Source organism: Macrotis lagotis, chromosome 1 (assembly GCF_037893015.1).
Source record: "Macrotis lagotis isolate mMagLag1 chromosome 1, bilby.v1.9.chrom.fasta, whole genome shotgun sequence".
In the NCBI taxonomy this organism is placed as follows: Eukaryota; Metazoa; Chordata; class Mammalia; order Peramelemorphia; family Peramelidae; genus Macrotis; species Macrotis lagotis.
In genome coordinates this window covers 877747134-877765800 of record NC_133658.1, presented here as the reverse complement: position 1 = coordinate 877765800, position 18667 = coordinate 877747134, and the positions used below count along the sequence as shown (strand labels likewise).

Below are 18667 nucleotides of genomic sequence, written 5' to 3'. Positions count from 1 at the left end.
CTTTTAACCTTCATCAAACATTTAGTAGACTTGGAGTCAAGGAAGACTTGAGTTCAATATGACGCAGCTACTTACTAGCTGTGAGACCCTGAGCAACTCACTCTCTGCCTCAGTTTCTTCGATTTTAAATGGGCAAAGAAGACACCTACTTCCACCTACTTTAAGCATCTCACAAGAACCCTGCAAAGTGTTTCAAATATTCTTATCTTCCAATTATGTTTTGCATGACTGCACATATATTATCTGTATCTAATTACTTCCAGAGATGGTTGTGAAGACCAAATGAGAATGATGTTGGGAAAACATTTAGAAGGTTGTCTGACATAGAATTGTTGTTTAATAACCACTTGTTCCTCCTTTCATTCCATTTTTGAGTTGCTGTGTCCCTTCCCCTAGGGTCTATGATTCTGGTGATAAACCTCTGAACATTGTTGGGCTTCTCTGTCAATGGTAGCCATCCTGGGGGGCTATCCTAGGAACCTTTCTACCTATCAGTGGACTTTGGAGGGGGAAGAGGAATGTTATTTTTTTTTCACTTTTCTCAACTCTGAGAACTTGTGAATCTATATTGGAGGGCTGGGAGGGGAGGAAATGACACGAAGGAGGGTGTACTGATATTAAGGAGGAGTTTTTATTAACAAAATGTGATGTCAAGTTTTTCCATTCCTCCCCCTATTTCTCTGATTCTTTAAAATTTTTAAGCATCTCACAAGAACCCTGCAAAATGTTTCAAATATTTTTATTTTCCAATGATGTTTTGCATGACTGCACATATATAATCTGTATCTAATTACTTGTATCTCAGGGAGGGAGAGAATTTGGAACTCAAAATTTTTAAAAACAAAAGTTAAAAATTGTTTTTCTGTATAATTTGAAAAAAAATTAAAATTTTTATATTAAAAATATTCTCATCCCTGTCTTATAGATGAAGAAACTGGTTCAGAGAGGTTATGACTTGTCCAGGGTTTTAATTTGTAAGCACTTGCAAAAGGGATTCTAAAAATAAGATCCATATTCATTGTACCATACCCTGCTTCCTTCCCACCACCCTCCCCCCCCAACTTTTTTCCTGAACTAGGAGGCAAAGTTCTTTATATCTGGTCTATAGGTAAGAGTAGTACAATAGAAAGACCCCTGAGCATGCAGTCTGGGGAACTTTATTCCAGTCCCACCCATTTGTTAAACAAAACATCAAAATGTTAAAGTGATGGGGGTGGGAAAGTAGTTCAACAAAAATAATCTACACACCAATCAAATTTAATAATGTGTGCAGTGTTCCACACCCACAGGTTTCCAAGAGAGGAACGTGCCAAATTTGGCCATTCTGGCCTTTCTATAGATCATTCAGTCATGGTTGTTGTTATCATTGAGTTGATTGGTTTTGGTTTCTTTTTCATTGTTGTCATCATGCATAGTATTTTCTGGTTCTGCTAACTCTGCCATGCATCAACTCATGTAAGTCTTTCCAAGCTTTTCTGAATTCTTTGTACCTAATCACTTCTTTTGGGGCAGAGAAATTCTACTCTATTCATAAACCACAATTTTATGGACAAGGAAGCTAAACCCGTTTCCCTAGGAGCTCTTAAATAGAGCGGGGCAGTGAAAAAACACTTGCATTTGCAGTTAAGAGAGCTAAATTTAAATCCTACCCTTTTCCCCTCCATGTCACCTCACCCTGTCAGGTCCTTAGTTTCCTCAGTTGGACCATGAAAGGAGTTGGGATGACTTATATGAAAATATGTTAGACAGTTGTGTTCACATGTACAACCTATATCAGATTTCTTTCTGCCATAGGGAAGGAGAAGGGAAATAAGGATAGTTAAAAAAAATGTGGAACTCAAAAGCTTACAAAAAGACAAATGTTGAAAACAATCTCTGCTTTTAATTGCAAAAATAAAATAACAATAGAATTTTAAAAAAAGAAAGAAATTTGGCAAGATGATTTTTGTGATCCCATGATCTCTGACATCATTACTTTTTGAATTCCAAAGTCAGATGAATAGGAGGGGTTGCCACGTGAATTTGTCCCATGAGTTGACCTGGAATCCTCTTCTCTCTCCACCCACAATGAATACTGCACTATCCTTTAGTCCCAGTTTGTACCATGGAGTCTTCCCAAGTCAATCATTTACAGCCAGTTCAGATGAATGTCACTCTTGGAGATGCTCTGATGATCACATTACTTCCATTGCTCAGTGAGGGCAGACTCTTTTCAACTTTGTTTTTGTATTCAGAGTACTTATCCCATTGTCTGGTACACAGTAAGGACTTAATAAATGCTTATTCAATGATTGGTTAATTGATTGATTGCTCTAATGGCTTTACTGAGAGAGGGACTAGAGAAATAATCATCTCACTCCCCTCATCAATGCACATCTCTAGTAAGGTGTGTTCATTTGAGTGTGACATTTTAGTCAGTATATTGATAAACTGGATAGTGTCCAGAGGAGGATGAAGGGCTTGGAGGTCATATGTGAGACTGAATGAAGGAACCAGGGATGTTAAACCTTTAGAGAAGAGAAAACCTCTTCTGAGGATTTGATAAGATTTGGGAATCCATGATCACTTTGTTCAAATATTTGAAGGATTGTCCCATGGATTCATTTTCTTCTCAGAAGGTAGAACTAGGCAGAAAAATGTCAGCTTGATATGAGACCAAATATCTTGACTATGGATGCTATCCAAAATGGTGGTCCCAAGAGGTACTCAGGAAGAGTCAATAAACATTTATTAACTGCCAATTCCAGGACAAAAGATGTGTTCATCTTCTAGCTAGAGTAAGATTTCTCTATCTTAAGATGTCTTTAATCAAGGGCTAAAGGATGTCTTTTCTTTTTCTATTGGAACGAGCACTGTATTTAAAGAGGGAAAGCACTGGCACCAAAGTCAATGGAACTAGGTTTAAATCCTGCCTCAGATCCTTAACTACCTGTGTGAGTTTCTATACATTACCTAACCTCTCTGAGCCTCAGTTTTCTCAGTTGGAAAATAAGGGAGTCAGACCAAAAGGCCTCTTGTGGTCCCTTCCAGCTCTATATCTATTGATAAATATTTTGCTTTTATACTGTATTCATTTCTTAGTTCAAACATACAAATGCAGCAAAGAATACAAAAGAAAGCTAACCAACACTTTCACCAAGCCTGATAATACAGGGTGTTCTTAACTATTTTAAACTGTACTAAGTAAGACTTTTGGAATCAGTATATACAGTATTCCACACCCATAGTTTCCCACTCACCAATGAACAAAGGGAAACATCTTTTCATCTCTCTTCCTTGGGACCACGCTTGGTCAACAATTACAAAACATTCAATTTTGTATTTGCTGTTGTTTTGGTGTTGATTGTTTTCCATTTTCCACTGGCCTAAGGCAGGGACTAGCTTTTTGTTTCTTTTGTATCCCCAGCTCTTAACACAAGGTTGGTCTATAGTAGCTATTTAATAAATGTTTTGAGTGATTAATCATTATGCCTACTGTTTTCCTGGTTCTGCTGACCTCACCTTTTCAGTCATAAGGAAAGTCATGCTTCTCTGAAGTCTTGATATTTGATATCTTCCTCCTCCTCTTCCTTCTTTTCTTTATCCTCTTCTTCATCCTCTGTTTATTACAGGCCTGTAATATTTCTTTACATTCATATACCACCACCATTTGTTTAGCCATTTCCCGATGGGTGGGTATACATCTGCCTTGTTTGCATTTATTTAATATTATAAAAAAGCACTGCTCTTAATATATTGGTGTAAATATGATGTTTCTTAATATCTTTGGACTCCATGTGACTAGCAGTGACATCTTTGGATCAAAGGGCATAGCATCTTTTATTCATTTTCTAGAGTAGTTGGATCAATTCACAGCTCCACGAACAATGGATTAGTGTGCCCAAGATGGCAACTTCAACAATATTGAACACAGAATTATTATTATTATTATTATTATTTTCATTTTTGCAAAGCAATGGGGTTAGGTGGCTTGCCCAAGGCCACACAGCTAGGTAATTATTAAGTGTCTGAGGTCAGATTTGAACTCAGGTACTCCTGACTCCAGGGCCAGTGCTGTATCTACTGCGCCACCTAGCTGCCCCGAACAGAGAATTATTATTCAAATCAGATTGGATTAGACATTCTCTGATGCCCCTTTCTAGTCTGGGATTTGTTTTGACTCATATTCTGGGTCAACAAAAGAAAAAGAAAATGCAAGTTACCATTAGAGGGCTCATATTGTCAAGGGATAATGGGACAGATTTCCCTCCTCTTTTTAGTGGAAAGCACATGGGAGAACTATAGCTTATAATAAATAAATTCTGAACTCAAATAAAATCTTCTGATTAAAAAAAAAAGATAAACTCTACCTGATAGGGGAGTGAAGTAAAAGAAAAAAAAACACAAACAAATAAATAAAAAGTTCTGACTCTGTCACAGTTTGACCCTGGAAGAAAAGTGAGCAAACTTTTTTTGGTAACCTTTAGATTTTTACAGGAAGAAAGGCAAGTTTATAAATGGAGTCGTATATGCTGTCAATTTTTGGTATGGGTCATTTCCTCTACCAAAGTGGATGGGAACTTCTCTGGGACTTGGTAGCTAGTCTGCAAGAGTTATTGTTCAATCATCAACTCTTGTGATTCCCACTTGGGGTTTTTTTGGAAAAGATACTAGAGTGGTTTGTCATTTCCTTCACTAGCTCATTTTTTGTGGATGAAGAAATTGAGGCCAATAGGGTTAAGTGACTTGCCCAGGATCACACAGGAAGTGTCTGAAACCAGATTTGAACTCAGGAAAAATCATCTTGATCTTCTGTGCACTGAGGTGTCATCTAGTTGTAAGAGTTTCTGTGGTTTAAAAATTCATCACCCTTTGACTAGCTTGGTGGTGAGCTGATCCAAGCCTTAAGATTGGTGCTTGGATCAAAGACACCTAGTCTATCACTGGGCCTATGCTCTGAACCTTTCCCACATGGTGTAGACCTGCCATATCTAGTCCTCAAATCACTTGAATCAACTCCAGAATGAATGAGGCATTGGAATCATCATCATTGTCATAATTATTGCTAACATTTATGTAGCATCTTAAAATTTACAAAGCACTTCACACATACTATCTGATTTGGTCCTCACAATCCTATGAAGAAGGTGCTATTATTATTCCTATTTTACAGATGAGGAAACTCAGGTGGGAAAGGTTAAAGTAGGGTCACACTACTAGTAAATATCTGAGGCATCATTTGAACTCAAGCCTTAATTCTAAGCCTAGCCTTCTCTCCACTTTGCAACATATCTGTATGAAAAAGAACATTGAACATCATTAATTGTAATAACTGACCTTTAAATAGCATTTGTTGTCTACCCAGCTCCCTTATATCTGATCCTCAGACTGACTCTGTGTAATAGTAATGTAAATTCATTTTACACCTGAGAAAACTGAGGTTCACTGAAGGAAATGACTTGTCCAAACCCTCATGAATTCAAAGTGGCAGTCTTAGAGCTCTCCTCACATCATTAAATCTGCCATTGGAAGTACAGGAAAACAGGCTATAATGTATGAGAGTGGAGAAACACATGACCTGTTTCAATAAAACAGAGGTAGTGAGACTGGGGGCTCAGGGGGGGAGTAGAGTATTGAGAGTACCAAAGGGTTGTTGGTAGAAAGTTTGGGAACCATTCTGGCTAAAAATGGAAGTTTCCAGATTTGGGCAAGACAAATAGTCTCCAAGTAGACTCTGCTCTTCAGAATTAGTATGGACCTAGTGGATATCTGGGAAAGGGGAGGTTTATTATACTCAGGATTTAATTGGCCTGAAAATTTCCGTCCCTCTTCTCCCCCCTCCCCTCCTTTTTTTTTTTTTTAGTGGAAAGCACATGGGAGAACTATAGCTTATAATAAATAAATTCTGGCTCTGTCACAGTTTGACCCTGGAAGAAAAATGAGCAGTCTCTTTTTGGTAACCTAAAAATGCCTCTGAGTTGGTTTTCGTCCAGGCAGATTTTGAATATTGGATGGATTCCTAGTTCATTTGTGGAATTGGGATTTAAGATTCAAATAGAGGTATTGGGGAAAGCAGTTTGTGAAGTTTGATTTGGACCTGATCTAGTCATTTAAGGCAACTTGAATGACTAAATAATCTCATTGAATGTCTGATTTTATAAAAATTGAAAAATTGTATTGTATAATTGTATAATTTTTTTTAAAATGATGATCTTTAGACTACATGCATAACCTATGTATCCTGTAACAAATTGTTTGAGGAGGTGGGGGTTGGGGCATTTTCTCCAAGTGTCTGATTATATAAAAATTGAAGATGGGTTAAGACAAGATCTTTAATGTAAATGATCTGAGGAAAAGATCTGTCCCTTATGGGTTATTCTAAGATACCTATTTGCTTCCTCTCAATTTGTCACAAGCTCTCTCATCACCCCCATTCATTCCACACCCTTTTGAAGGGTCCCTGGATTTACTTACAGAATATCACTTCCTAATAGCCATTCTGAAGACTTTGCCTTAGAATCTGGATAGAATTTCTCATGAGACTAAAGTGAAAAGAAGGTAAAGGAGTCAGATTGGTACAGTGTTATATCCCTTGGACAGTGGATGGAGGCTCTTAAGAAAAGGAAATATCATTCATGTGTTTCAAGTGCCCAAGACTGATAGGCACAGTAAAGCCCAAAGATCTGAGTTCTAATCCCTCTCTGCTACTCACCAGCTGAATGACCCTGAGTAATGATTTGCTCCCCCTTTAAAATGAGGAGGAAGGATTAGACTGTCCCAGAAGGTCCCTTCTATCCCTTAGTTTGTGATTCTAGGAGAGGCTAATCAAAGAGGGCAGCCCGATTTAGATTCTTTAACCAAGGATTTCCTGGTTGGAGAATCTGATTCATTTACTTCTTCCCTTTGATTCCCCCAAAGTTTGAATAATAAGTTACCTTGTTTACAGTCTTGAACACCCAAGAGAATGAATTTGCAGTTGGAAACATCCAATGCAAGATACTTTACCTATTAACAGCTCTGCTTTCTAAGGATTGGCCTATTTCTCATCTCTCTACAGTATGGCCAGAAGAACTGGTTTCAAGACCCAGCTTTCCCCTTTATTAGTCATATAACTGGCCGAGAACCTCAATTTTCAGGGCCTGTTTCCCTGTCTGTGAAATGGAATTTACATCTCTTGCACTGCCCATCTCCTAGGTCTGCTTCAGGGATCAAATGTGAGAATGGAGATGAAGTGGCTTAGAAAGTAGGAAATGCTAAATGAAGATCACACTGTTGTTATTAATGATTAGAGGGTCAGTCTGAGAACTGGGAAGACTGAAGTGCAAATCTCCTTTCTGACACTACTGACAGTGAAAAGCTAGACAAGGCTCAAGTCTCGGGATAAACAGTTCTCTCAAGACTGACTGTCTCTGTCTCTGTCTCTGTCTCTTTCTCTCTTTCTCTCTCCTTCCCTCCCACACTCCCTCTGTCTCTCTTTCTCTCTGTATATGCATATATGTATGAGCAACTTCTCTGCAAGAGAATAGAAGTATGTGTCAATGTCTATATGACTCTATGTTTATGTTGTTTATGTTTATGTGTATGTCTATATATTTATATATAGGAGAGGTTGGTTATATATATAATCTATTATATATATATATATATATATACATACATACATACATACACACACACACACACACACACACACACACACACACAGAAATCCTTACACTTGTTTAGTAGGAATTTCTTCATCAGAGAACTCCTTGAGTCAGTACAATCCCAGATCCAGCCCCTTTTCCCTATTATCATTATTATTATCTCATCTCACTTTGTTCGATGAAAATCTAACAGGAACAATCATAGAACAAATAACTCGTCTACTATTATTTTTATATATTTAACATTATATTACCTATACCACAAGTATAGAAAATAAGTGTATTTTTTATAGCCAAGGAAAAAATGCTAAAAATGTAAACTCATCTCTCTGTAGGGCCCTTGAAAGTATCCTTGGGACAGGCAGGATGATATGGGTATCATCCTAGCTGGTCCATTAAAATTTCTTCTTCTAGGTATCTATATTTTGGAAAGCCTTTTGTTCCCTGTAGCTTGGAGATGATGAGTATTTGGTATGTCGACATTCATTAAATGTAGATCACATGAATTTTTTTTCCCCTGGTGATTCTTAGCAACAGTTTGATCTGAGATAATGCTCTAATGAGTTCTGGCAGCTTATTGTTTGAAATTTACAGTATATTTTGAGATCTGTATTTGTGATATGTCAAAACTTAGATTGAATTTGAACTCTAGTATTTCTAACACTAGATCTCTCTCCCAAGTATTACCTAGCTGCCACCAACAAACCATAGACATGGAAATTCCTAGAATTTGCCAGACATGAAACCACTGAAAGTTATATTCCTTCTTACTTCACAGAGATGTGGTTTGGTATATTACTTGAACTATCCAACATAATTAACATGTTTGTTGATGTTTATTAAATCTTTTTACCTCTTTCTGTTTTATTACAAGGGATAGCTCAGTAGGGATGAAGGAGACATATTTAGAAATGAAGGTGGTGTAAAAATAGATGTCAATAACTTAAAAAAACTTTCCATTCTTGGATTCCTATTAGTTAATAAGTCAGAGATGGAGAAGGAGCTCAGAAGGAAAACTGGACTGGAAACCAGAAAACTCAAGGGCTGGTGACCCTAGCCTAAAGTGACCTCTGCTATCTTAGCTTTAATTTTCAATTCTTTCAAATGATATAGAACAGATTATTGTTAAGGGTCCTCTCAGCCCTAACATATTATAGATCATCTAAGACTGCTTCCAATTCTGCCATTCAGTATCTTCAGTTCCTTCTAACACTGCCATTTTTATTTTGTTATCCTTTTAATTGATTTTCTTTTCTTTTCTTTTTTTTAGGTTTTAGGTTTGTTTGGTTTGGTTTTGGTTTGTTTTTTTTTTTTGCAAGGCAATGGGGTTAAGTGGCTTGCCCAAGGCCACACGGCTAGGTAATTATTAAGTGTCTGAGTCTGGATTTGAACTCAGGTACTCCTGACTCCAGGGCAGGTGCTGTATCCACTGCACCACCTAGCCACCCCTTAATTGATTTTCAGATGTATTTACAATAAAACTTTCATCACAAACATGCTTAATCCAGCAAAATAAATTCCCACTACTATAGATGAAAACACATCTCCCTCTACACTTTAATATCATCATCTTTTTGGCAGAAGGTGAGGCACCTTCTCCATCTTCAGTCTTCTGGCCTGATAATTTGCCATGACATTGCTCAGAGTTCTAAAATCTTCTAAAGTTGCTTTTCTCAAAATATTGTTCTCTTAATTCTACTCCCTTCACTCTGTATCAGATCATAGAAATTTTTCTCATTTCCTCTTAAACCGTCTTTCCTCATTTCTTATGGCCCAATAGTATTCCTTTATATTTATATGCCATAATTTCTAAAATTTTCCCCAAAAAGGAAGGAGCAACCCTTTAGATTCTAATTTTTGGTTTACATTAAATCTGACATTCTATATTCTAAGGTCTTTCCTGACTCTGATGTTCTTTGACCCTAAAATCTCCCCAAGCTCTGATATTCTGTGCCTTAAGGTTCCCTCTTTCTCTAACATTCTATAGTTTAACATAACCATGATGTAAGGTCTCTCATCTTATTTTTACAGATTGGACATTTCTGCTATATTCATGATGTCATATACTTGTGTGACGCAGTTGTTAGCAAGGTCTGAACTGTTTTCTCTGTTTCGCTGAAGATGGATGATCTCAGCCTCTTTGCTTGGCCTATGGGTCATCCATGGGCAATGAAACTTCTAATTTGCCCTTTCCTTCTTGCCACCCTCTACCCTGAGGGATCCCCTTCCCCATTCCGTTGCCATTCTGACTCAGTGATCACGTTTGCTGAGATTCCTGTGCCCACCCCCTCCTGCACAGTGGTTGAAAGGTAGCTTATTGTTTCTCTGAAACAGAGTCCTCCTATCTGTGACCTGTGATCTGTTTGGATGTGATCTGAACCTCACCATGGGATGGTCCGGGCATCCATTCTTCTAAGTCCCCACTTTGCATGGACCTGGACTCGGGGACAAAAGTTTGTGGGTTGAAACTTGGCAAGTCTCGGGCTCCTGTGAATTCCTCCTTTGTATGAATGTAGAACAGCCAATTCCTTTCCAACTGAATACAAGGGGTATCATTCCCAATTATGCAGCCTGGCAGGCAAAGGTGTGTTTAAAAGAACAGTTAAGAAGTCTATTTGTTATGGGAGCTGATGGCACTGCCAGGTTCACTTAGCTCATATCATCTCCAGAATGCTCAGACATTTCAGAAATCTCAATTTCCAGTATCAGAAACAAATTTGGTATTCAGTGAAAAAAGGGTTGAACTGAGAGGAAGGAGACCCTGGGTCCCAGTCTCTGCTGTGATGACTCAGTCTGGTATAATGGAAAGAACTCTGGATTGGAAGCTAGAGGATCTGAATTCAAATTTGAAGACTGTCCCCACCTGTGTAACTTTTTACAAGTTGCTTCTTGCTTCCCTGACTCTGTAAAATCAAAGGTCTGGTCTTGGTGACCTTAAAAGTGTCCTCCAGCTCTAAATCTGTGGTCTTGAATGTCTCTGGTTTCTTCATCTGTAAAATTAGGTATTGGATTTAATAACTTTAAGATCCTTTATAGCTCTACACCTATGATTTACAAACTTATGAAAGTATTTTTCATGCTCTGATCCTTCATTTTCTCATATGTAAAATGAGAGAGAGGAAATAGGATTTGGAATATATAGCTTACTGTCTTTGTGATAGGTTCTCCCTGTGCTGCCTCAGTTTCCTTTTCTGGCAATCTCACAAGACCTTCGCACTTGAGGCAGTCTCTCTTTACTGATGGGCTCTTCAAAGCTCCCCTGCATTGTTCTCCATCCTAAGAGTCAGCTCTAGACATTCTAGAAATTTTTCAGCTTTGGATTCAGACCCTATGCTGAAGGTATTCCCTGGGCACAGACACAGGTCTGCATTTTTTCACCATTCAAAAAGCTTTCACTGTTCTCTGTGTCTCCAGAATACATTAATTCAGGGCAGGCTTGCAAAATTCCAGTAAAGGTGGGGCACTGGAGCACCTAAGGGGGGAGATGAACATTAACTACTTCCTCTGCTAGGTTCTAATCCTGGGGGATGTTCATTGTCTGTGTTTTACCACTTGGAATTCTGGATCCTGATCCTTAGATGCGTGAGAATGGGGTTTATGTTTAATTCTGGCAACTTGGCCATGATTGGTTTATGATCCACATTTGTATGTTGGGATCTCTAGATGATCCTGATCCTTTATTCTCTTTGGCCTCCTTAACCATCTGAGCCTATGGTCACAACCCTGCCCCCTGCGCCAGTTTTTCTTATTTCATTCTTTGTCTGCCACATCTAAGATGATGTTGTGAGACCAGTAGGCAAAAAATATACTTTAATCAATTAGCATACTTATATATTAACATACTTATAAACACTTAAGATGGAGATCTTCATCCCTTGACTAAGACACCTGGTTATATGTGCTTTATTACAGGTGAATCTTGAACCCAAGACTTTAGCATGAAGGGCTTTTGGCAGGTGTCCCCTGAATCCCTTCTGGTAACATCTGGTAAGTACCCTGGCTTTGATGGATCATATTTTTCATTTGAGTGAGTCATAGAGTGTTAGCAAGGAGAAATATTCATGTTTTTATCTATTAATATCCCTCATACTTAGCACAATGTCCAGTTAATAGTAAGAAATACAGTTATTAATCACTTATGGAATACCAGATACTGTGAGATAAGTGTTATTATGTTCCTTGTAGCCCAGTTGACCAAACTGAAGCAGACAGAGGTTAAGTGATTTGACCAGGATCAGACAGCTAGTTAGTGTCTCAGGCTGGATTTGAACTCAGGTCTTTCTGACTCCATCTTCAGAGTTCTGTGTCACCTCATGCTTAATAAATGCTTATTGGGTAATTGGCTCATAGGATCATAGATGCAGAGCTGGAAGGGGACTGAGACTAAAGAATGTGACTGTCTAGTTGAGCCTCCTTATTTTACAGAGGAAAATGAGGCCCAGAGACATTAGAAGTACAAGTTGCAGAGCTGAAATTTGAACTCAGGTCCCTGTTCCAAAGCCAATTCTCATCCTGCTATCACACACTGCCTCCCATAAATCTATAACGATAAGAAGAACTAAATCAGTGGAATATGATAACTACAGAGTCTACCCAGAAAGACTTGAGTTCCAATCTAATCTTTGAACACATACAAACCATGTGACCATAATGTCTTTAAGAGCTCCCTGGATCACCGAGAGTGACTTGAAGACATTATGGAAAGGTGGAACAAGATAGCAGCTTCTCTATTAAAAATAAAATTGGAGGCCTTAGAATATAATATTCTGGACAGCAAAACATCTATCCAGCAAAATTGAATATAATCCTAGAGGGGGGGCGGGGTAGAACAGGGGGGAATGATATTCAATGAAATCATGAACTTTCAAGCAATCCTGATGAAAAGACCAAAATCAAATAGAAAATTTGATTTTCAAATACAAGATGCAAAAGAAGCATAAACAGGAAGAAGAAATCATGAGGGATTCAATAAGATTAAACTATTTATATTTCTACATCGAAAATGATACTTAGAACACCTAAAAGCTCTTATTATTAGGGCTGTTAGAAACAGTATTAATAGACAGAAAGCAGAGGTATGAGTTAAATGTGATGGAATGATTACCTAAAAAAAATGAAAATTAAGGGATAAGAAAGAAGAATGCATTGGGAGAAGGGGGAAAGGGAGAGATAGAATGGGATAAATAACCTAACATAATAGAGACCTGAAAAAGATTTTTCAATGGAAGTGAAAATTGGGGAAACAGGGAGGAGAGCATATGAACTTGCTCTCATCAGAATTGGCTCAAAGAAGGAATAATAGACATGCTCAGTTGGGTAGAGAAATCTGTCTTACCACATAGGAAAATAGGAGGGGAAGGGGATGGGGGGGGGGAGTGGGGAGAGCTGATAAGAGGAAGATAAAAGTCAAAGCAAAATACTTTTGAGAATGGATAAGGTGAAAAGAGAGACAAGGTTAAAAAAGACAATAAATGGGGGAAATAGGATGGGGGGAACTATACACTTAGTAATTGGTATGAAAAAAATTTTATAGAGATTTTTCTCTGCTAAAGATGATTTCTCAAGCATAGAGTCAAATTTATAGACAAAAGAACCATTTCTCAATTGATAAATGTTCAGAGAATATGAACAGGCAATTTTCAGACAACATAAAGCTATCTATAGTCATATGAAAAAATGTTCTAAATCACAGTGAGATGTCCTCATGGAACTTATAGTCTATTTGGAAGCCCTCCTTCAATCCCATGAGGGTAAAGATTGTTGCTTTTTTTGATATTCTATCCTTAGCAACAAACTATTTTTAAAACAAGAGATGGATGTTGAATCGCTATAATTATCTAATGAGAAAATGCCTCTCTGGCCTTGGGTTTTTGATGGAAGGATAAGGAGTCCCTGTTTTGAGAACTGGAAGGAATGCAGGATTAAAAGCAAGACCTTAACCATCTAAGGTCCAAAAATGTGTCCCAGGGATGCTAAAAATATGACAGTCTGGCTAAGGGCTCCAGTGCAGCATGGGTGGGTAACAGAGGTAATGAGAACCATTACTTTCCCCTGGGCTCCATCCCCCTTCTGACTCAAGCTCATTAGCCTAGGAGGGTCTGGCTTCCTTCTAAATCAACAAATATTATTTGAGTGCCTGTCTGATAAGGCAATTAACCAAACCAGGTGCTTTACTTTGGGCAGGGATACCAGACTATTTCCTGAAAGAGGAGGCATTTTGGTTTTTGGAATCAGAGGACTTCAGTTCAAAGTGCAAAAGCATGATATGCCATTTACTCCCTATTTAACCTGAAGCAAATTTCTTAATTTCCCTTAATTTTCCAGCTTCCTTATCTGTAAAATGATGGGTAAAGAGGTGGTGAAGTTGATAGAGTGCCAGACCCTGAGTCAGGAAGGCTCCTCCAAATCCATCCTTAGACACTCAGTAGCTTTATGTCCCTGGGCAAGTCACTTCATTCTGTTTGCCTCAATTTCCTCACCTGGAAAATGATCTAGAGAAGGAAATGGAAAATCACTCAAAAGATTTTTACCAAGAAAGCACCAAATGGGATCACCAAGAGTTGGACACAACCAAAACTATGACTGTAAAACAAAAATGAGGAGTGGGATCACTTCCAGCATTAGATATAGGATCCTATGCTCCAGAGATTTCTTAGAAGTTGTGCCACTAGACTGGAGCATAAGTCTTTCTTAATACAGTTTCTCAGAATCTTTTGCTCTCTCCTTAGTTGGCTTAGTGGCATACCTCCTCTGGGAAGCCTTTCCTGATTTCTTTATCTGTTAATGCTCTCTGGCCTCCCCATTTGCAATCTGGGACTTGCTTCTATAGAAACCCCTTAAGGGCAGGGACTGTTTTTCCTTTTGTTTTTTGTATCTAGCATTTGGAAACCAATCTGTGAAATAACCAACATTTATTAACTGACTGCTTTGGCCTGGGGATACAAAGGTAAAAGTCTCAGATTTCACACACATAGTAGGTGCTTAATAAATTGAAATAGAGTCAATATTTTTTTATCCATCAGTCACATTATATTACCAGACTCTAGGGTAAGCAAAGTTTCTTCCCTCAAGGAGTACCCATTCTATTTGGGCAATGACCAGTATCTAGTAAGTGTTGGAACTAACAAACTGGAGTCTGTCCAGAGGAAGGTGATCGGAATTGTGAGGAGATCAGGAAACATTCTAGAGTAAATGACTATGTTTTAATATGAAAAAGTCATAGTGAGATCATGATAATAATTCTTCAGTCATATGAAGAAAATCAAAATCCTTTTGGGTCCAGGGGGTAAATTAAGATCAGTGAATGGATGTTGTTGAGAAGCATCCTCCTATCTGCACTAGAATAGTGCCTATGAAAGATCAATCAAAGGAACTGGAAATTTTCATCCAGAAGAAAAGATTTAGTAGAAGAAAGGCTAATGGTTTTCTAGGATTTGAAAGACTGTCCCTTAGAAGGGGAAAGAAGGGTGCCTACTATGTCCCAAGGACTGTTCTAAGTATTTCACAAATATTATCTCATTCCTTGAAGAGAGAACAGATTTTTTCTTTTGGCCCCTAGAAAGCAGAACTAGCAAAAATGGCAGGAGTTGTAGAGCCACAGATTAGGCTTAAGAAACTTCTTAACAGTCAGTGGTATACAAAATAATGATGATGATGATGATGATTATCAGCAACAACAATAAAGATTATCATTATCAGTGACAATAATGAACACTGTTATCAATAGTGATTATTTGTTATCAATAATAATGATGTTCAGTAATAGTAATAAACCCTAGCACGTTAAGGTTTGCAAAGTTCTTTATAAATATTATCTCATTTGGTCTTCACAGCAGCTCTGTGAGGGTGGGATTATCATCCCCATTTTACAAATGAGGAAACTGAAGCAAAGATAGGTCAAATGACTTGCCCAAGGTCAAGTGCTGGAATGAAGAGGGGTTGGAGAGGGCTTCATGGAGAAGGTGAGACTTCAGTTGGGACTTCAAGGAAGACAATAGGCAGAGATTGGAAGTGAGAGCATTCCAGATATGGGGGGAGAGCCAGCATATGATATATCATTTAATAAATGCTTGCTGATTGACTCACCAATCACATTGCCTCTCTAGGTTTAGTTACTCATCAGTAAAATGAAGGGGTTAGATTGGATGGCCCTTCTGACTTCAAGTCCATGGTCTTACCATCTTAATCGGGAGGAAGGCTAGATTAGAGAAGAGCTGAGGCTAATGGTCACCATCATAAATGGATTTCTTGCTTGGCTTCAAATTGCCTGCCCCACCCCCATGGAGACTGTCTAAGATTAACCCAAGCCCATCAAATGACAAGATACTTTGCAAGTCCTGTCCCTCTGTTCTCTGAAAGGAAAGATTAAGTTTCGGGGTGGAGGCTGGATAATAAGTCAGATTTTTAAAAGATGACTCAAATCAGCACCTCAGCCACCAGGTATTTGACCAGGCAAAGGCCTAAGAGTTGCATTTCCTGACCAGCCACTTGCTATAATAAGCATGATGATACTTGGGTTGTCCTCTGATGCCTCATGGGGGCTATTTGGAGATCCTGCCATCAGAACCTGAGCCTGAACCAAATTGGAGAAACTTCCCTTGTATATTCTGGCCATAAAACCTTGCCTACAGAGATTGAGAGATTCAGCATCAATAGGTTGCTTCAGGGTGATGGGATGGTTCAAGCTAGGGCAGCAAACAAAGATGACTTCATATAATATACTCTGTACTTCCCATTTAACCAAGTGCTTAATGTTAAATTTCTTCTTTGAAGTTACTATGACTTAAGTGATTCAGGGAACTTATTTAATGAGTTCTCTGTGCCTCAGGTTCCTCCTCTGTAAAATGGGAATAACAGTCTCTGCCTCCCAGAGTTCTCCTGAGCCAGGATTAAGTAATTTTTCCTATAGTCTTCAAAGTGACAGGGTGATAGGAGCATAGAATTATAGTATTAGAACTAAAAAAAATTAACTTAGAAGGCTTTGAATTTAATCCCCTCATTTTACTGGTATGGAAACTAAGACACAGAACCATTAAGTAGCTGACCCAAATAAAACAGCAAAACCAGTTATTGGAACTGTCCTTTCCTTCCCAATTGCACTATATCATATTGCCTCTCAGTAAATTTTAGCCATTATTTTCTCCATAGAAGTGGAGAAATGATTGACCTGATTTCACTTGTATAGAGATCTTTCATTGAGAAAAACACTACTAATACAGATCAATTAGTCCCTCAACAGGCTTTTATTAAGCATTTTGTGGGGGATAGAAATGGGGATGGGATCTGTGATTTCTTTGGTGTAAGGAGTAAGTTGGAAGAAGCTCAGTGAAGAGCTTCTACCAAAACAAATCAGTATCTTCTCTACATCTTAGAGCAAGGTTCTTACCCTGAAGTCCTTGGACCCCTTGATCTCAGAGGGGCTAGGACCTTGGATGAGAAAAACATTACATCTACATCACAATACCAATGATTTCTTTCATTTATATTTTTTATTTTATGGATTTAAACACATGACTCTAAAAGGAACCTTAGGCAGCACCAGATACTATGCATCCACAAAAGTGATGAAAAGCCCAGTTTCAAAAGCTGCCAAATAAAAGATAAAAGTGAACCTTGGAACTGCATGTTCCTTGGCTCCCTCTTTCTATCCTGCCATCATGGAACCTACAGGAATGTACATGAACATATATACACAAAATCACAGCAATAGCTGGAAGGTGATCTTAGAGAGGAATAGACCAGAAACTCTTCTTAAAGCATTTGGTCTTAGAGGATGCCAAGGCACTTGAGAGGTTACAGTATCCTTATAGTCTGAACTTGAACCCATTCTCCTCCAAAGGACTAGAATGTACAAAGGAAGAATGTGCCTCCATATTGGGGGAGGGAGATAGGGTAATTTTTATGTGCCATCAATACTGCCTAGCACAGTGTCCACTGACAGAGAGAGAGAGGACAGACTGATAGATTGATAGACAGATAGCTAGATAGATAAGTGGATGTATAGATAGATGATGGATGGATGGACAGATAGATAAGTGCATGGATGGACAGACAGACAGATAGTAACCTTAGATAGGCAGGATGGACAGACAGATAAACAGACAGATGGAAGACTAGATTAAAAAGATCAATAGACTAAAAGATAGAGATAGATAGATAGATAGATACCTTAGGCAGGGGGATGGATGAATGGAGAGATAGACAGGTAGATAGGTAGCAGACAAACAGGTAAAGACCTTAGAAAGGAAACATCTGAAAGGACCAGGAAAGGCTTCCTAGAGAAGTTTTGATAAAACCATTTTTTTTTCCTTCAGGGAATTTATAGTCTAATGGGAAAAGAATAAAATCTGTACCTAGATACATATAATACAAATTAGAAGATGGTGGAGGAATTTGAAGAATGTAATGTACTTTGGGATCTGAATTAATTTCCCTCTCCCTTATCTACCTTCCTTTTAGATCTTTTGATGACTGTATCCCAGAAGAGAAGTTCAGAAATTGTTGGAGGATGCTTGATGTGATCTCTTAAGAGCTAACTTGTGCATTGCTTTGCCTTACTTTATAAACAAATACCCCAACCAAATTTTATTTGCTCAGTGTTTGTGGCAATGATGGCCCAGTCCAAGGCCAATGGCTCCCACTATGCCCTGACCGCCATTGGGCTAGGGATGCTGGTGCTGGGGATCATCATGGCAGTGTGGAATCTTGTCCCTGGATTTAGCCACCCAGACAGACCATCAATACATGGGAACAGCAGCAACTCTGGTGGAGGAATCCTCAAGAGCAAGACATTCTCTGTGGCCTACGTGCTGGTGGGTGCGGGGATCATGCTCCTGCTCCTTTCCATCTGTCTAAGTATTCGGGATAAGAGGAAGCAAAGGCAAGGGGAGTTGGAGATAGCCAGAATCCAACACGAAGCAGCTGTCGGATCTCAGACCCAGGAAGAAGACAGGTAAGCTAGTGAGTGATAAACCTTTAAGGAAGCTACCTTTCAAAGCTGCAGGCTTGGTATTTTGCGGAGGGGGAGTGAAAAGTTCTTAATA

At 38.6% G+C, this 18667-nt stretch overlaps 1 protein-coding gene across 2 annotated transcripts in view; it reads left to right on the top strand.

Annotated features, from left to right (window-relative positions):
• The window catches only part of TMEM51 (transmembrane protein 51), an 82691-nt gene that overhangs the window by 54354 nt on the left and 9670 nt on the right, over nt 1-18667 (top strand). For both annotated transcript variants that reach the window (XM_074218382.1, XM_074218383.1), the window contains exons 2-3: nt 11538-11612; nt 18084-18576. In XM_074218382.1, coding sequence (XP_074074483.1) covers nt 18233-18576 — 344 coding nt within the window. In that variant the 5' untranslated portion in view covers nt 11538-11612; nt 18084-18232. The remainder of the gene's footprint in view (nt 1-11537; nt 11613-18083; nt 18577-18667) is intronic.